Source organism: Rhinoderma darwinii, chromosome 5 (assembly GCF_050947455.1).
Source record: "Rhinoderma darwinii isolate aRhiDar2 chromosome 5, aRhiDar2.hap1, whole genome shotgun sequence".
NCBI classification, from domain to species: domain Eukaryota; kingdom Metazoa; phylum Chordata; class Amphibia; order Anura; family Rhinodermatidae; genus Rhinoderma; species Rhinoderma darwinii.
This window is the reverse complement of record NC_134691.1, coordinates 200,397,360-200,418,567: the sequence shown is the minus strand read 5'-3', so window position 1 is coordinate 200,418,567 and position 21,208 is coordinate 200,397,360. Positions and strand designations below refer to the sequence as shown.

The 21,208-nt window shown below is 40.2% G+C and overlaps 1 protein-coding gene across 1 annotated transcript in view; it reads left to right on the top strand.

Moving 5' to 3' along the window:
* The window catches only part of MOCOS (molybdenum cofactor sulfurase), a 442,257-nt gene that overhangs the window by 177,750 nt on the left and 243,299 nt on the right, over nt 1–21,208 (top strand). The window contains exon 5 of the mRNA XM_075828507.1: nt 17,846–17,922. Coding sequence (XP_075684622.1) covers nt 17,846–17,922 — 77 coding nt within the window. The remainder of the gene's footprint in view (nt 1–17,845; nt 17,923–21,208) is intronic.

Sequence of the window (21,208 nt, the reverse complement as noted above, 5' to 3'; positions counted from 1 at the left end):
ACAAGCGGGCATCCTCTACATATAGAGGAAAAAAGGTTTTACCATGATCACAGACGTGGATACTTTACTTCGAGAGCAGTGAGACTATGAAAATCTCTGCCACAGGGCGTTGTGATTGTTGATTCTTTGAACAAGTTCAAAAAGGGTCTTGATGCCTTTCTTGAAACATATAATATTATAAATTATGAGTACTAGATTCTGGAGATGGGATGTTAATCTAGAGATTTATTCTGATTTCCATATTTGGAGTCGGGGAGGAATTTTTTCCCTAATGATGCAATTGCCATCAACCTCATGGGGGTTTTGCTTCCTCTGGATTATAGGTTAGACTTGGTGGACCTGTGTCTTTTCAACTTATCAACTACTTAACTATGTCATCTGGCTTAGTTGATAGTTTTTTCCCTTTTAGCTGGTTGATTTAAAGGCATTTTTTAAATCGATGGTGCTTATGGAGTATTTGCAAAATTCCAAAGTGTCACTCTGTACCTGCTCTCCAGTCATGTTACAGGGAACTGGGCCCTATTCCCTGTTATTGGATCCATCAGACTAAAGTTGTTGCCCATTCATGGCTGATTCTTTCACATTCATTGACGGACAATCACTCTTTTCAGAAGAGTAAACTGTTAGGCTGGGTTCACACGACCTATTTTCAGACGTAAACGAGGCGTATTATGCCTCGTTTTACGTCTGAAAATAGGGCTCCAATACGTCGGCAAACATCTGCCCATTCATTTGAATGGGTTTGCCGACGTACTGTGCCGACGACCTGTCATTTATGCGTCGTCGTTTGACAGCCGTCAAACGACGCATCATAAATTGACTGCCTGGGCAAAGAAGTGCAGGACACTTCTTTGCAACGTAATTTGAGCCGTTCTTCATTGCATTCAATGAAGAGCAGCTCAAGATTATGAGCGTCAAAGACGCCTCGCATAATGTGAGGAGGAGCTTTTACGTCTGAAACGACGCAGCTGTTTTCTCCTGAAAACAGTCTGTCTTTTCAGATGTAAAAGACAGTTCTCGTGTGCACATACCCTTAGAGATTACTTATCTTCAAGATTATACTGTAAAATCATTGAACCCGTTACTTTTCTTTGAAATCACACTTTTATTTGTATTTTTTTCTATAAATCCGAACTCTGAGAGTTATATAACTCATGTAATTTAGAGTTGTGGCTTAAAAAAAAACAAATACCTGTGGGATTTAATAGTTTTTGGTCATATATATGCATTGATCATTTATTTCTGTATAACACTTGTGAACTATATGTGATTTAAAAACTGTACTCTGCTACATAACCTTGTTATAAGCTCGAGCAAGTTTTTTCGAATTGCAAATAGTTGCCAAAAATATCCAAGATTAATCAGAATTTTTTTTTCTTCAAATTATGCTTTAGGGAAGCCAATAATTATAGCTTTAGGTTCACAATTCTGCAATGAATTTCCATCTGTAGCCTCTTCGCTTAAGGCATATTAGAAGGTTGCTAAATATATCTAACAGATTAAAACTTCAAAGTTCTCATATTTTGTGGCTTAATTTATAGTTCTCCTCCAAAACCCTATGTTCTGTTACTACATTACATGTTGCTTAGATTAAAGAGATATTGTAGGCAAGAATTATAAAAACTTAAATTGGAAGTATAACATTGTATGATATTGCCTGTTAGCTGTTAAAATTTGATACATCTATCGAACTGAATTTATATATATATATATATATATATATATATATATATAAATAAAAATATGTGTGTGTGTGTGTGTGTGTATATATATATATATATTTATATAGAGAGACAGAGAACACAGTAACGGCACCAGGACTTCAAGGTAGATGAAAGCAGGGTGGATTTATTCACCTCAACACAGCAACGTTTCGGTTCGACAGGAACCTTTCTCAAGCCATATATATATATATATATATATATATATATATATATATATATACTTTTATATATATATATGTATATATATATATATATATATATATATATACAGGGTGGGCCATTTATATGGGTACACCTAAATAAAATGGGAATGGTTGGTGATATTAAATTCCTGTTTGTGGCACATTAGTATATGGGAGGGGGGAAACTTTTCAAGCTGGGTGTTGACCATGACGGCCATTTTTAAGTCGGCCATTTTGTATCCAACTTTAGTTTTTTCAATGGGAAGAGGGTCATGTGACACATCAAACTTATCGAGAATTTCACAAGAAAAACAATGGTGTGCTTGGTTTTAACATTACTTTATTCTTTCATGAGTTATTTACAAGTTTCTGACTACTTATAAAATGTGTTCAAAGTGCTGCCCATTGTGTTGGATTGTCAATGCAACCCTCTTCTCCCACTCTTCACACACTGATAGCAACACAGCAGAAGAAATGCCTCCCGATCTGACCCTCTTAGACTTTTATCTTTGGGGTCATCTGAAGGCAATTGTCTATGCTGTGAAGATACGAGATGTGCAGCAACTGAAACTATGGATAATGGAAGCCTGTGCTAGCATTTCTTCTGCGGTGTTTCTATCAGTGTGTGAAGAGTGGGAGAAGAGGGTTGCATTGACAATCCAACACAATGGGCTTCACTTTGAACATATTTTATAAGTGGTCAGAAAGTTGTAAATAACTCATGAAAGAATAAAGTAACGTTAAAACCAAGCACACCATTGTTTTTCTTGTGAAATTTTCGATAAGTTTGGTTTTCACATGACCCTCTTCCCATTGAAAAAACTAAAGTTGAATACAAAATGGCCGACTTCAAAATGTCCGCAATGGTCAACACCCAGCTTGAAAAGTTTCCCCCCTCCCATATACTAATGTGCCACAAACAGGAAGTTAATATCACCAACCATTCCCATTTTATTTAGGTGTATCCATATAAATGGCCCACCCTGTATATATATACACTATATGGACAAAAGTATTGGGACACACCTTTTAATCCTTGAATTCATGTGTTTCATTCAGTCCCTTTGCCACATGTGTATAAAATCAAGCACCTAGCCATGTAGTGTGCCTTTACAAATATTTGTGAAAGACTGTGTCATTCTAAAGAGCTCACTGAATTCCGGCGTGGTACTGTAATAGTATGCCGCCATTGTAACAAGTCAAGTTTCTTCCCTCCTAGATACTCCATAGCAACTATGACTGGTATTATTGCAAAGTGGAAGTGTTTAGGAACCACAGCAACTCACTGACTTTCAACTTTGCCATAAGAGTTTTCTCCCTTGAGATGCTTTGCCAGGCCTTTACTGGAGCCACACCTTTAATTGCTGATTGTTTGTTCAACTTTGTGTCTTCAGTCTAGTCTACAGCAAGTGAGAAGCATGCTCAATTGGGTTGAATTCAGGTGACTAACTCGGCCATTGAAGAATATTCAATTTGCCTTAACCCCTTAATGACCGGGCCATTTTGCACGTTAATGACCAAGGATTATTTTTTGTTTTTTCACGGTCGCATTCCAAGAGTCGTAACTCTATTTTTATTCTGTCGACATAGCCGTATAAGGGCTTGTTTTTTGCGGGACGAGTTGTATTTTGTAATTGTACCATTTTTAGATGCTTATAACATATTGATTAACTTTTATTAACTTTATTTTAGGAGAGAATTGAAAATAAGCAGCTATTCCAGCATTAATTTTCACGTTATAAATTTACGCCGTTTACTATGCAGCGTAAATAACATGTTAACTTTATTCTATGGGTCGGCACGATTACAGGGATACCAAATATGTAAAGGTTTTATATGTTTTTTCTACGTTTGCACAATAAAAACCCTTTTAGAAAAAAATTACTTGTTTTTGCATCGCCGCGTTCCAAGAGGCGTAACGTTTTTATTTTCCCGTCGATGTGGCCGTACGTGGGCTTGATTTTTGCGGGACAATGTGTAGTTTTTATTAGTACTTTTTATTAGTACTATTTTGGGGTACATAGGACTTATAGATTAACTTTTATTTTATTTTTTATGGGGGGAATGGGAGAAAAGAGAGAATTTTGACGTTGTTTTTTGCATTTTCTTTGGACGCCGTTCATCCGGCGCTTTAATTAATATGTTCATTTTATTGGTCAAGTTGTTACGAACGCGGGGATACCATATATGTGTATGTGTGATTTGTTTTGACCGTTTTACTAAATAAAACCACTTTTTGGGCCAAAAAAGTAGTTTTATTTGACTTTGACTGTAATTATTTATTTATTTTTTTCACAAACTTTATTTAACTGTTTTACATTTTTTTTTTTTAGTCCCACCAGGGGACTTCACTATGCGATGTGCCGATCGCATATATAATGCTTTGGTATACTTCGTATACCAAAGCATTATTGCCTGTCAGTGTAAAACTGACAGGCAACCTGTTAGGTCATGCCTCCGGCATCGCCTAACAGGCAGATGCTGAAGGCAGACCTGGGGGTCTTTGTTAGACCCCCGGCTGTCATGGAAACCCGACGGCGACCCGCGATTTGTTTGCGGGGGCGCCGATCGGGTGACAGAGGGAGCTCCCCCCTCTGTCAAACACATTACATGCCGCTGTCACTATTGACAGCGGCATTTAATGGGTTAAACTGCCGGAATCGGCGCGCGCTTCGATTCCGGCAGTTGCAGCAGGAGCCAGGCTGTGTATAACAGCCGTGCTCCTGCCGCTGATCGCGTGGGTACAGTCTCAGTACCCGCGCCATCACAGGACGGATATATCCGTCCTCCTGCGCGAACTAGCAGCTGCTGAGGACGGATATATCCGTCCTTCGGCGTTAAGGAGTTAAAGGCTATGTACACCTTTGAAAATTATTTTTTTTTTTAATTAAAAAATGTCTACCAGTGTGTTTGGTGCAACTTTCTAAATGCTTTTTATTAAAAGTTATTATTACTTTTAGTGATACAGCTGCTTTGCATCCTGTATACAAGGGCAGCTGTATCTAGCGCTAAAACCGTTAGGTCAGCGGTATTGATGGGTTCAATGACAGCGGGTCCTGTGTGTCTCTGAAATGCAAGATCGAGCTGTTACCAATCACATCTATGTTCACAACTGGTATTTCTTCTCCATACTGTTCTTTTCCCATAATTCTCATAATTTCCATAACAAGTTAATCTTGGTTTCATTTGTACAAAGAACCTTGTTCCAGAACTGGGTGGCTTTCTAGATGTTTTCTAGCAAAGCCTAATCTGACCTTTCTGTTCTTGAGTATTACTATCTGTACTTTGAGATAAACCCTCTGTACTTACATTCATGAAGGGGTCTCTTGATTGTAGACTTTGACAATGATACGCTTACCTCCCTCGAGAGTATTCTTGAGTTGGCTTGATGTTGTGAAGGGGTTTTTCTTTATCAAGGAAAGATTTCTGTAATCATCCAGTAGATGTCGTTTTTGGTCTTCCAGGCCTTTTGGTGTTGCTCAGCTTGCCTGTGCATTCATTCTTTTTAAGAATGTACCAAATTGTTGATTTGGCCACTTCTAAAGTTTCTGCTATCTCTCTCAAAGTTTTTTGGGTGTTTTCAGTCTAATGATGGCCTCCTTCACTTCAATTGTCACTCTTTGGACCGCATATTGAGAGTTCCCATCAACAGCTTCCAAATGCAAATTAAAATCTTGAGTCAGCTCCACACCTTTTTATCTCTTTAATTTATCATGTAATAATGAGAGATCAGGCCACACCTAGCCATGAGCCTGCTGATCAATGTTTCGCTGCTGGAGGTGCTCAAGACCGCGATAACAGATAATCGCAGTCACATGGATGAAGCACACATCAATACTGACAGAAAACAAAAGGCACCAAATACTAAAGGTAGTAAAAGATGGAGACTATGCATAAATTGAGTGGGTGGCAAATGAATAGTATGCAAGCAGTTAACAGATGAATAGACAGTGGACAAGAATGAGGGTATGTTCACACGGCGGGGGTCCGTAACGGCTGAAATTATGGGGATGTTTCAGCCTGAAAACATCCCCGTAATTTCAGCCGTATCGGCATGTGCAGGCGCTTGAACGCCGCGTCAATTACGGCCGTAATTAGCGCTGCTATTCATTGGAGTCAATGAATAGCGGCTCCAATTACGGCCAAAGAAATGACAGGTCACTTCTTCTACGCGGGCGTCTTTATTACGCGCCGTCATTTGACAGCGGCGCGTAATATACGCCTCGTGTGAACAGACAAACGTCTGCCCATTGCTTTCAATGGGCAGATGTTTGTCAGCGCTATTGAGGCGCTATTTTCGGGCGTAATTCGGGGCAAAAACGCCCGATTTACGTCCGTAAATAGGCCGTGTGAACATACCCTCATCAGTATTAAAGACCTACAAATAGAGTCAATACCACACTAATAATTATAAAACGTATACATTTTTTTGATTATAAAACATAAAATACATATTAAAATCAAAGATGATTGCCACAGTGTGATAGATAGAGGCCAAACAGCAACTAATCTCGGACTAATTGTAGATGTCTACAAGACATATGTGGTAAAATATTATATATCAGAAAGAGGGTAACTACACAGATGAATAGAGCAAGTATCAGTCCCATAGAATCTACAAAACTTTTGAATCAAATGGTGATAATGACACAATGCAAATACATAGAATAACTGACTAATATCCAATGATACTGTAGATATAATAGTATGTATACATAAAAACAGTTACATACAAACAGCAGGATATATATATATATTCACACAAGATCAGAATACACATATATGCAACATAATAGCATAATAGCAACTTAACCAAACAAATAATTACATTTGTAATGCATGTATATGCATGATAGCAACTTACCCATAAGTAAATAACTAGCTGTCTGGCGTCACACCCGACGTGCGTTTCGGCTGAAAACCTTCGTCTGGGGGTGGTGCCAGAGAGTCAGAAAAAGGTATTTATGTACAGATAAACCAATAAGATACAATAACACTAACCAATAGTATTAGCAGCAGCTGATGCATAGCACGCTATTCATCCATACAGAACATAATCTAAAAGTTCAGTAAGTTAATGATGACATCAGACGCAGTGGGCGTCATGTGTCCGACACATCACATGACACAGGAGAAGACCCAGTCCAATGCGCATGTGTCAAATTCTCTCCAACCCAAAAGATTAGCACAGCGCAATCTGTGCAGGTCACCTGGGAGGGAGGGAAGGTATACACTGGATGGTCAAATGACCTGACCAAGTCCAATTTTAAAAAAAGCATAAAAGTGCTGTTACACTGAAGTCATATACAATACCATAGGTTATGTGCAGATATACAGACATGGATAATTCATAAACTTATCAAAAAAATAATAACTATATACAAGCATATTTTACAATATAATATAAACTGTCCCTTTCCTTTTCCTAACTTTTAAAAAATAATATCATCTCAGCAGTTTACATGGCACATTAAAATGAATATGCAATACAGCAGTGTTTATAAGTTGCACGAAAATGCTGAAAGAAGAATCCAAGAAAGAAATATTTTTTTTTTCTTGGATATATATATATTTATTAAAAATTTATAAAAATGAAGAACAAAGTGAAAAAAGTGAAAAAACACAAAATGAAACAATAATAGTGAGCGTAAAAAAGAAAAGCAAAAAAATCCTTCAATAAATTGTTGTCAATAAAGTGATATAGTGTAAGTTACATTAATATATAACTATGAAATGAATGATGAGTTCTGTAACAAACACGTCATTAGTGTGAATGATGATATGGGCTAAATACATCACGTGAAATATGTGTATGCTACAATATTAAATGTAAAATATGTGTGCCAGAGAGTTGCCTAAAGTAAAAAGGAATCCATGTGTGCATGAGACACACACACCAGAAGGTGTACGCATGTCATGCCGCAAGATCAAAAAGAAAAAATATATGAAAAAAATTATAAAAATAATAAATTATAAGAAAACAATTAAAAATAAATAATAAAAATTAATAATAAATAATAACAAAAGAGAGAAGAAAAGGGGAAGGAAAAGAGAGGAGAACAAAGAACGCCAAAAATAAGAAGTTCGTCTATCGATCTGAATTGAAGTGATGTAGCAAGGGTTCACACAAGATACACAGAAGACCTCAGGACAGACTCATGGATCATCAGATGAAATCTAAAAGAAGAGACTAAGAAAAAATACAAAGTTCAAATAAAAAACACAATATATCATTACTGGACACCATAAATATACCACACGGGAAATCCTAACACCACTTACAGGAATGCCGCAAATCCCAAATTTTCGTTCAAGCCCAGTGGTTTGACCGTTTTAAGTTTCCAAATCCAGCGGGCCTCTAAACGCAACTATCTCTTCATCAGGGACCCTCCCCTTAAATCCATCTCTACATGGTCAATGCCCATAACACGTAAACCTTTGGAGTCAAATCTATGATGGAAAAAGAAGTGTCTAGGCAAAGTTTTTAAATGCTCAACCATTTCAGGTTTGCTTCCCCTAGCAGCCTCAATACCATTCACATGTTCCCTTGTCCTCACCATGAGCTCTCTTGTAATCTAACCGACATATATCCTATGGCAAGGGCATCATAGATGGCGTAATCCGAGATCAGTGAATGGCGAGATGTCAAGACTGCCATCTCGATCTTCGGGTGGTTCTACATCTGAATCTAGTGAAAATGAATCTGGATAATGAAATCAGCATCTCCATAAAGCTTGTCAGCAGAGGGAAGCATGAAGTGCTCTAAAATTTCCTGGAAGACGGCTGCGTTGACTCTGGACTTTTATTTTCCAACAGGACTTGACACCTGCCCACACTGCCAAAAGTACTAATGACTGGTTTAATAACCACATTATCACTGCACTTGATTGCCAAGCAAACTCACCTGACCTAAACCCCATAGAGAATCTATGGGGTATTGTCAAGAGGAAGATGAGAGATACCAGACCCAACAATGCAGGCGAGCTGAAGCCGCTATCAAAGCAACCTGGGCTTCCATAACACCTCAGCAGTGCCACAGGCTGATCGCCTCCATGCCACACCTCATTGATGCAGTAATTCATGCAAAAGGAGCCCCGACCAAGTATTGAGTGCATATACTGGTCATACTTTTCAGTAGGCCTATATTATTCAAAATCATTTTTGAAATTGGGCTTATGTAATATTCTAAGTGTCTGAGACACTAAATTCTGGGGTTTCATTAATGTGTTAGCCATAATCTTTAACATTAAAAGAAAAAAATGCTGAAAATAGATCACTCTGTGTGTAATGAATCTATATAATATATGAGTTTCGCTTTTTTAAATTAAATTACTGAAATAAATTAACTTTTTGATGATGTTCTAATTCATTGAGAAGGACTAGTATTTATAAAAACAACAGTACTGAATCGTTAAGGCGTGTACTCCACAAGATTTCTTCAGGTGTCCTGTTGTATCTGGCACCAAGACGTTAGCAGCAGATCCTTTACATCATGTAAGTTGCCAGGTGGGGCCTCAATAGATCAGACTTTTTTCCAGCACAACTCACAGATGCTCGATATAAATCGGATCTGAGAAATTTGTGTTTTAGTTATTCAAGATAAAGACAAACTCGAGCACTGTCAATTATACTTCTAATATATTTAATATGCATAGTAGGAAAAAAATTACTCAATGCCTAAGTGTGTATCTTCAGAGCTGTTAGGTTGTCGGTAATCAAAAAACTCAGTACAATAGTTGCCCAAAAAAGTAGATGACATTAACTTGAATTGTTTACATTGTTCAACTAACATATTAGTCCCCTACATGTTTTTAAAGAAGCTATTAAAATATAACAGTATTAGTGACCACCAGTGATAGACAATATCAGACTTTACATTCACACAGCTTTAAATTAAATTACATTTTTACAAAATTAAATGAGGGAAATACATTTGAAAAGGGTTTATTGACATGAAAGTAGATGAGTATATGTGAATTTCAAATTGAAAATCTAATCTCTGAACAGCTTGGCACATATTATACACTTACTTGGATTGAAGATTAATTAAGGTAACCCAGTAAAAAAATCAGGCTACTGTAGTAAAGATTTTAATTCATGCTAAAATATATTCAGTTCTGGATAAATTCAGCTTGACACAAAGTCAATCTTTTTCTAAGAACTTAGAGATGAACAGGCTGTAGAAATTTAGAATGTTGCTAAAATGAAAGGCTTATACAGATAGTTGACCCATGTCCAAAGAGAAATGTCTTTAAAATGAAGAGTATTTAAAATCAGAAACGTGATTTGATTTATATATTTTTTTCTGTCTTTAGAAGCACAATGCAAGCTGCTACATAAAGTAGTACTAAAGTTTTTATAGAGTAACCTAATGGCTATGGTCCTAATGCTTTAAAAAAATGGGCTCGATGCCGATACAACATCAAGGAATCAATACTTTAAAGCTATTGTTATAAGTGACTTGCATCATACATCTCTTTCTTAAATGTTATATTGAGACAAGACTTTATGAGCAATGACTACCAAGGAACCTCTATTAAAAATTGTCTTATCACAGACAACCCCTTTAATCTGAGAGCCGGGTCCCGAGACTTCTGTCAAACAACTGCTGGGGAACGATGTGACCAGCGGTAAATGTAGAATTACATGGCAGCCATTCACATGTATAGCTATCCATGTAGTACCTACACGGTTCAATTCCACCTGTGCCATAGACACTGCTTGCAAGTGTCTCTCCTGTTTGGCTCATAGAGGGGGCCCTGAGTGGGGGACCCCATGGTTTATGATAGCCATATGTCCTAATAGGGCACAATCCCTTTTAGCTGTTTACTGCCAAGCAAATACAAGTTGGGTCCAGAAGGATTTGGACAGTGACACAGTTTTCCTAATTCAGCCTCTGTACACCACCACAGTGGATTTGAAAGAAAGTAATCAAGATGTGAGTAAAATGCAGAGGTTCTGTCACCACATTATAAGTGCCCTATTTCCTACATAATGTGATCGGTGCTATAATTTTAGGTGACAGCAGTGCTTTTTTTTTTAGAAAAACAATCTATTTTCACCACGTTATGAGCGATTTTAGCTTTATGCTAATTACTTTCTTAATACCCAACTGGGCGGGTTTTTACTTTTGACCATGTGGGCGTTGTAAAGAGGAGTGTATGATGCTGACCAATCAGCGTCATGCACTTCTCTCCATTCATTTACTCAGCGCATAGTGATCTTGCTAGATTAGTATGTGCAGTCACTTACACATTAACGTTACTGAAGTGTTTAGACAGTGAATAGACAATCCTTCCAGCCAGGACGGGATGTCTATTCACAATCCCGACACTTCGGTAATGTTTGTGTGGTTTTTACAGCAGAACAAGCGTAATCTCGCAAGATCACTCTGTAAATGACAGTTTACAGTGAGATTACGCTTTGCTGTGCTGTAAATCCCACACAAACGTTACCGAAGTGTCGGGATTGTGAATAGACATCACGTCCTGGCTGGAAGGAATGTCTATTCACTGTCAGGACACTTTAGTAACGTTAACGTGTAAGTAAGTGACTGCACATACTGATCTAGCAAGATCACTATGTGCTGAATACATGAATGGAGAGAAGTGTATACAGGCAAATGTACTGGCATATAGATATAAGCCAGTACATTACAGTTAGAAAATAAAAATGAAAAATCCTTTTATGGATTTAAAAAAAAAAAAGTTGAATTAATGTAAACATTTTTTTATTTTAAATTTAGAAAAAAAGTAAAAAGAAAATACACAGAAAGACAAATTTTTTACAATAAATAAACTTTTTAAAATATAAGTCCCGAAACATGAAATAATATAGACATATTTGGTATCGCCACGACTGTAACAACTTGAACAACAAATGTATAACATTATTTATGATGTTCAGTTGTATGGTGTAAAAAAAAAAATATTAGAACTGTTTTTTTTCTGCATTTTCGCCAAAATAAAAATGCATATAAATTAATGATAATGTATTTGTACCAAAAAATTGTACCTACAAAAAGTACAACTCGTCCCGCAAAAAACAATGTCTCATACAACTACGTCGTACAAAAAGTAAAAAAGTTATGAGCGTCGGGATGCAAAGAGGGAAATATAAAAAAATTGTAATGGTGGGGGGGGTAGGGAAACGGACAAGTGAGCCCTAATCTACCCGCCACTCTGTCCCTGCCTACTTGCAACGACCCGCCCTAGGCGACGGGGTACAACTGGGCGGCGGTCCCTGCGCTCAGTAAGTGCATGACAAACACGACAAACAAACAAGGGAATACAAGCAAGGGAAATGGGCAGTTGCTCGCGGAAACACCGTGAGCAACAGAGTAGTGAACGAGCCGAGTCAAGCCAGGAGAGTGCGAGGTACAAAGCGAAAAGCAGAAGAGTAGTCGGTAAGCCGGGGTCTGTATGGAGCAGGATCAAAAAGTAGCAGGAGCTGTAGCCGGGCCAGGAAACCTCAAGGAAAGAACTCACAAGCACAGATGGACAGGAAGAGCAGGCTTAAATAGACCGAGGGCGGGAGCTAGCTGAGTCTGGCCAGGTTGCGATAGGCTCTCCCACTCCTAAGCCTGCCAGCCTGAGTGGAGGAAGCTGGTGTCTGTCTCAGGGATGTACACTCAGGTGTTGACTGATTAATTCTGGGAATTAACCCCGAAGCAGTGCCTGGCAGATCCTTTACAGTACCCCCCCTTTTATGAGGGGCCACCGGACCCTTTCTAAGTGGACCTGGCTTACTGGGGAAACGCAGGTGGAACCTCCTGACCAATACCCCAGCGTGAACATCCCGGGCGGGTACCCAAGTCCTCTCCTCGGGCCCGTATCCTCTCCAATGGACCAGGTACTGGAGGGAGCCTTGGACCATCTTGCTGTCCACGATCCTGGCCACCTCAAATTCCACCCCCTCAGGGGTGAGGACGGGAACAGGAGGTTTCCTCGAGGGGGCCAAGGACGGGGAGCAGCGTTTCAGGAGGGAGGCATGAAACACGTTGTGTATACGAAAAGACTGGGGTAACTCCAGCCGGAAAGAGACAGGACTGAGGACCTCAATGACCTTATACGGCCCAATAAACCGGGGAGCAAACTTTTTGGACGGAACCTTGAGACGCAAGTTCCTGGATGACAACCACACCAGATCCCCGACCACAAACAGGGGGTTAGCAGAACGTCTTCTATCGGCCTGAGCCTTCTGTATGCTCTGGGACGCCTCTAGGTTCTTCTGAACCTGGGCCCAGACTGTGCACAGATCCCGATGAACGACCTCCACCTCGGGATTGTTGGAACAACCAGGTGAAACGGAGGAGAACCGTGGATTAAACCCAAAATTACAGAAAAAGGGAGAGACCCCTGACGAGTTACTGACCCGGTTATTAAGGGAAAATTCGGCGAGGGGAATGAAAGAAACCCAATCAAATTGACAGTCAGAGACAAAACATCTTAAGTATTGTTCTAGAGACTGATTAGTCCTCTCCGTTTGGCCATTGGTTTCAGGATGGAAAGCAGAGGAGAAGGACAGATCAATCCCCAACTTATTACAGAAGGCTCTCCAAAACAATGAAACAAATTGTACCCCCCTGTCAGAAACAATATTGACGGGGACCCCATGGAGACGCAGGATGTGTTTGATAAACAAGGTAGCCAACGTCTTGGCGTTGGGTAGTTTCTTGAGGGGCACAAAGTGGCACATTTTACTGAAGCGGTCTACCACCACCCACACCACCAACTTGCCTTGGGATGGAGGCAAATCGGTGATAAAATCCATGGAGATATGTGTCCAAGGTCTCTGGGGAATGGGCAACGAACGCAGTAAGCCCGCTGGTCGGGACCTGGGAGTCTTGGACCTGGCACAAACCTCACAGGCGGCGACGTAGGCCTTAACGTCTTTAGGCAAACCAGGCCACCAATAATTTCTGGTAATGAGGTGTTTGGTACCCAGGATGCCTGGATGGCCAGATAGTGCGGAGTCGTGATTTTCCCTAAGTACCCTTAGCCGGAATTGCAGGGGAACAAACAGCTTGTTCTCAGGAAGGTTCCCAGGAGCTGAACCTTAATCAGCAGCAATTTCAGAGACTAAATCGGACTCGATAGAGGAAATGACTATACCTGGAGGCAAAATACAAACAGGATCTTCCTCCGAAGGAGGGCTGGCCATGAAGCTACGCGACAGTGCATCCGCCTTAATATTTTTAGACCCGGCCCTATAGGTAACCAAAAAATTGAATCTGGTAAAAAACAACGCCCATCGAGCTTGTCTCGGGTTTAGCCTCCGGGCAGATTCTAGGAAAACCAGATTCTTGTGGTCGGTAAGGACCGTTACCTGGTGCCTAGCCCCCTCCAGGAAGTGGCGCCACTCTTCAAATGCCCATTTAATGGCTAAAAGTTTGCGGTTGCCAATATCATAGTTACACTCCGTGGGCGAAAACTTCCTAGAAAAGTAAGCACAGGGGCGGAGATGGGTGAGGGAGCTGGTACCCTGGGACAAGACGGCCCCCACTCCCACCTCGGACGCGTCAACCTCCACAATAAATGGCTCCCTTTGGTTGGGCTGAACCAGCACGGGGGCCGAGATAAAGCACTTCTTGAGGGTCTCAAAAGCCTGGACGGCCTCAGGGGGCCAATGGAGGACATCAGCACCCTTGCGAGTGAGGTCCGTAAGAGGCTTAGCGACGACCGAGAAGTTAGCAATAAATCTCCTGTAATAGTTAGCGAACCCCAAAAAACACTGTAGCGCTTTCAGGGAGGCAGGTTGGACCCATTCAGCCACAGCCTGAACCTTGGCAGGGTCCATGCGGAATTCATGAGGAGTGAGGATTTGACCTAAAAATGGTATCTCCTGTACCCCAAATACACATTTTTCGATTTTGGCAAACAGTTTGTTTTCTCGAAGGACCTGGAGCACTTTCCTGACATGCTCTATGTGGGAGGACCAGTCCCTGGAAAACACCAATATGTCATCAAGGTACACTACAAGAAATATCCCCAGGTAATTTCTCAAAATCTCATTTATGAAGTTCTGGAAGACCGCAGGGGCATTGCACAACCCAAAGGGCATGACGAGGTATTCGAAATGGCCTTCGGGCGTGTTAAACGCAGTCTTCCACTCATCCCCCTCTTTGATGCGAATAAGGTTATACGCCCCCCGTAGATCCAATTTAGAGAACCATTGGGCCCCCTGAACCTGATTAAAGAGATCAGGAATCAAAGGAAGGGGATACTGGTTCCTTACCGTGACCTTATTCAGGCCACGGTAGTCAATGCATGGCCTAAGACCCCCATCCTTCTTCCCTACGAAGAAGAAGCCAGCACCTACCGGAGAAGAAGAGGGACGAATGTAACCCTTGGCCAGGGATTCCTGGATATACTCCCTCATGGCTTCACGTTCGGGACAAGAAAGGTTAAATATCCTACCCTTAGGAAGCTTAGCTCCTGGTACCAATTCGATAGCGCAATCGTATTCTCTATGAGGCGGTAATACTTCGGAGGCCTCTTTAGAGAAAACATCAGCGAAGTCCTGAACAAACTCGGGTAGCGTATTCACCTCCTTAGGGGGAGAAATAGAATTAACAGAAAAACATGACGTACAACATTCATTACCCCATTTGGTTAGCTCCCCAGTATTCCAGTCAAACGTAGGATTATGCAACTGCAACCAGGGAAGACCTAGAACCAAATCGTACGATAATCCCTGCATCAATAGTACAGAGCATTGCTCCAAATGCATGGAGCCAACAAGGAGTTCAAAAACAGGGGTATGCTGTGTAAAATAACCATTAGCAAGAGGAGTGGAGTCGATACCCACTACCGGAACAGGTTTAGGCAAATCAATCAGAGGCATAGCGAGAGACATAGCAAATTCCACAGACATGATATTAGTAGAGGACCCTGAATCCACGAAGGCACTGCCGGTAGCAGACCTACCACCAAAAGAGACCTGAAAGGGAAGCAATATCTTAGTACGTTTCATATTTACGGGAAATACCTGTGCGCCCAAGTGACCTCCCCGATGATCACTTAGACGCGGGAGCTCTCTGACAGCATTCTTACGCTTGGGACAGTTGTTTACTTGATGCTTGACATCCCCACAGTAGAAGCAGAGACCATTCTTCCTGCGGAATTCTCTACGTTGTTGAGGGGACACGGAGGCCCCGAGTTGCATAGGTATTTCTGAGTCTTTAGGGGAGAAACGAAGCAACGGGACTTCGGGAGGCATCATGGGGGAGTCGGAGGAAAAAACACATAAACGTTCACGTTGTCGTTCCCTGAGACGTCGGTCAAGTCGTACCACTAAAGCCATAACCTGGTCTAAGGAGTCAGAAGAGGGATAACTAACTAGCAGGTCTTTCAGGGCATTCGACAGACCCAACCTAAACTGGCACCTTAAGGCAGGGTCATTCCACCGAGAAGCTACGCACCACTTCCTAAAGTCAGAGCAATACTCCTCAACAGGTCTCTTACCCTGACGTAAGGTCACCAGCTGACTCTCGGCAAAGGCAGTTCTGTCAGTCTCGTCATAAATAAGTCCGAGGGCAGAAAAGAAACAATCAACGGAGGAAAGTTCAGGGGCGCCAGGAGCCAAGGAGAAGGCCCACTCTTGGGGCCCTTCCTGGAGCCGGGACATAATTATACCCACCCGCTGGCTCTCAGAACCTGAGGAGTGAGGCTTTAAGCGAAAGTAAAGCCTACAACTCTCCCGAAAGGAGAGAAAAGCCCTCCGGTCACCTGAGAACCGGTCGGGCAACTTGAGGTGGGGTTCAAGGGGTGCGGTGAGGGGAACTACCAAGGTAGCATCAGGCTGGTTGACCCTCTGAGCCAGGGCCTGGACCTGTAGGGAGAGACCCTGCATTTGCTGAGCCAGGGTTTCACGGGGTTCCATAATGGTGTCAGGGACCAGGGTAGACTAGGTATAGGGCTTGTGAATTTGTAATGGTGGGGGGGGTAGGGAAACGGACAAGTGAGCCCTAATCTACCCGCCACTCTGTCCCTGCCTACTTGCAACGACCCGCCCTAGGCGACGGGGTACAACTGGGCGGCGGTCCCTGCGCTCAGTAAGTGCATGACAAACACGACAAACAAACAAGGGAATACAAGCAAGGGAAATGGGCAGTTGCTCGCGGAAACACCGTGAGCAACAGAGTAGTGAACGAGCCGAGTCAAGCCAGGAGAGTGCGAGGTACAAAGCGAAAAGCAGAAGAGTAGTCGGTAAGCCGGGGTCTGTATGGAGCAGGATCAAAAAGTAGCAGGAGCTGTAGCCGGGCCAGGAAACCTCAAGGAAAGAACTCACAAGCACAGATGGACAGGAAGAGCAGGCTTAAATAGACCGAGGGCGGGAGCTAGCTGAGTCTGGCCAGGTTGCGATAGGCTCTCCCACTCCTAAGCCTGCCAGCCTGAGTGGAGGAAGCTGGTGTCTGTCTCAGGGATGTACACTCAGGTGTTGACTGATTAATTCTGGGAATTAACCCCGAAGCAGTGCCTGGCAGATCCTTTACAAAAATTGTCTTGTCCTCAAGGCCGAAATTGGCCGTGTCCTTAAGGGGGTTAATGATGAAAATTGTGTCACTGTCCAAAAACTTATGAACCCAACTGTATTTGCCCACCCAAAACTTTAGAAAATACAATTGCAAATTAACTACCCATACTTAACTAGGAATCAGTGGGGTTCCTAAGCCACCTACTTAAAAATGTTACTTGTTCTGTAGCAATAATATGGAAAATTAGTCCAGGGATATATTCTGATTGCCATATTTGGAAGTATTTTTCCCTTAACACGAAGGTAAAATGCTATATACTTCCAAGGGTTTCGTTATTGCCTTACTCTGGATCATTGTCAATAAAAATAAAAGGTTCAACTTAAGAAAACAGTCTTTTTCAAAATGTACTGTGTCATTATGAGAACAGAGTTGAGTCTTACCTTTATTATATTTTCTTTCAGATTTGAAGATGGAACTGTTTCCTTCCTGGATATAATCGCACTTAAGCACGGATTTGATACTTTGCAGAAACTCACTGGTAGGTACAAAAATGAACCAACTTAGTATAAAAGCAGTCAGAATGAAAGCCTCAAATTGAGTAGTTTTAGTCCTGGTGTCTGAGAGGTCCAACATCTCCTCTGTCACATACCAATCCAACAGTACTATAAAAGGCATATAACTGTTGGTGGGTCCTATTCCATAGTTTGCTTCAAGACCTAGGTACTCAGACCTCAACATCAAATTTTTATATTAATTTTATACCACACAAACAGCGAACAGGTTTTTTTTTTACTTTGTTTTTACAGTCACGCAATATAAGACCAGGCAGGATAAAAAAAGATTTGAGGATAGTAATATTTTCTGTCAGTTCTTATGTATTCACTGCATTTACTGTTTCTATAAAGAGTTGTCCCACAATTAAATATTACCTTTCTCTGTTAAACCATGCAAAATGGAACTATTTAAAAAAAAAAATACAATTTAAAAAAACTCCTTTGTCCAGAAATTGCTGTTATATATATTTTTATGGTGCCCCTTGCGTTCTTTTGATTCTCTATCACAACGTCCGCCATGTGTTCAGTGCTGGTGAGAAGAAGCTACTTTTATTGCACAGATTCTCATTAATTGGCGTGCATGATCACTGAAATCACTCCACCGCCCATGTACAAAAGGATACGGCAATGGGACTAATCTGCTGGGCATGTGTGTTCACCGGAAAGGTACACATTAGATGGACGTTCTGAGAAGTAAAATAACACCAGGAGTGCAATAACAAGTAGGTAGCAGTTATAAGAAGTATGTATCTAGAAACAAAAGCATTTTTCTATTTATTTTTTTATGATACAAATAACATTTTTATTTTTGCATGTTAATTAATATTTAATCAGGAGGAAAACCTTTGCAAAGACCTGTAGTTAAACCCGCAAACATCAGAATTAACGAATACATTTTAGAAGCCGATGATTATTTGACCGATATTTGCAGATGCCTGTCATAATCAGGGACTGTATACTAGGATTATTAAGAAATAAAGTAATGGCCTTTAAAGCTATTTACATCATATCTAGCATTTAGTCCTGGGTTACCAACTTGTACAATCTAAAATCTTCAAATTATTATATTACAACTGTTAAAACTTGAATATGCTGCCAAAATGACAGTCAAACAACACATCCTGGTATCAATTTTGCAAACATAGGCTCCGCAACCGCTTTGGGTAGTAGCTTTGGGCAGAAATCCTACACAGCCCATGTTGAAAGAAAATAGTTAACTGTATATTTAATAGTGCTCATTAATGTTCACTAACTGTATTGGGCTATGACATGGAATATACACAATTATGTGGTTGGGAAATAGCTGTAGGTATACACTGTATTATTCTACCATGATTTAAACTGTGTTTCTCACCAGCCAGAACACGGTTATGCTTGGGCCTCACCATTGGTTTTCCATGTCCAAGCCAATATTTAAAGTTTTTCTCAATATATCTTTTATTTTTATCTTGAAGCTAGTATAACATTAACATAAGTACAATATGAGTCAATTATGTCACTAAACCAGAGATTGGTCCAGCCAGAGAAGTGACTATACAGCATATGATAACTTATTTCAAATCTACCTCCCCTCCGCTGCTCTTTACAAATATAGTGCCTCACAGATAGAGTCACTGATCTATGGCATGTGATACCACCCTGATTATTTCGTTATTTTACTATTTACATATTATTTCTAGATGTTGCTTTACGTTTACAGGTCTATTTTTTCAATTAGAATACATCAGTTTAATTTCATTCTACATTGTCATAAGCTCATGCTTGTAAACACACTAAATTATAGACAAATAACACCTAAAAAAAAAATTGTACGACGTTGTTATAAGCAGGTTTAAAGATATGTGAGTCTTGTATAAAATACCCAAATCCCATTCTCGCAGGTTGTTATTGCACTGGTTTATTTGCTCAATCAGTTATTTGCTTCCTACATTAATTCATATGCTATTGTCAAAGCTGATTGCACATCCCGGAAGATGTCTAACAGAGTTGTTGGGTTTTCTATTATTTTATTAATACCATGTCTGAAGATTAAATATATCTAAAAACCCATATCTAATTGCATTTGTACAATTTTGCAGCTATTGGAACAAAGGCTTAAAGGGATTGTACCAGAATTTGCAATTATTACCAACTGTAGGGGTCCCATCAAACTTAGTTATATAAAACTAAACAAGTTGGCCATGGGACAACCCTCTTTAATCTTATTTAGCATTTCAGTTAAACATGCAATACATCGATCAATCCATCCACAACATCTAAACAGTGCTTGTGAATACGGTATTTCTGCAACAAATCTGAAATGTGAACATTTCCTTGTACCATAAGTGATCAACCGCATAAGTAATTTTTTTTTTATAGTTTTGTGACAAAGTATATTTTCATATGACTACACATCATATTTATCGAACGTTTCCATTCTCTACTTTATGAGTTGCTTAAGGTATAGAAACAGGGTAAAATTATTATGTTCTTGGCAATCTCTATTCTGTTAAAAAATGCTTAACAGAACAGTCATATGCTTAACAAGATGTAATCAACATTTTTCCTTTGAAGCCACAAGATTAAAATGATTGACAGGATGAAAAAGGAACAAATTATGAAAATTCTCATCCATTCATGGGGATATGAAGTCACAGACTCATCAACTTGAAAGGAATAATAATATAAAAAAAATTATGGAAAAGAAGGGCTGAACTACTCTGGTTTTGCATAAATTTAAAACACTTTTTGTCAAAAACAAGTAAAGCACTCATTTTCTTTATTAGAAAGAATGGTGGTGATGATCTCTCATTTATTGTGTAATAGAGGCACAAGTTTATTGAGCTTTTTTGCATTTCCTTTTTAATTCCTACAGCTTTGTTTAAAAAAAATAATGCATATTTTATAATGAAGCAGATGTTTTATTTCAGTTTGTTATTTGCTATTAACACTGGTTTTCTATCACAAATATAATCATCCCAAAATTGTCAATGTGTCACCGTCTACAGCATATTATGAATACCTTAGATGACATTGCTGGTAGTTCATATATTAAAGTTAATAAACAATGCATATAAATGGAGCCTGGCCTGAACCTAGAGCAAGATGGCCACACTGTAGTCTATGTTCTTCCTAGCTTCCTGCAGAGCGACTTCCACAGTGGCATCTCAGCTCCCTAAATGACCAGAACCTTAGCTACACAGCATACTTACGTGCTGCCATGATTCACCATTCCAAAATAGAACTGCCACCTGAAAGCAACTGAACGACCTTTTCCAGATGCAAAGTTAG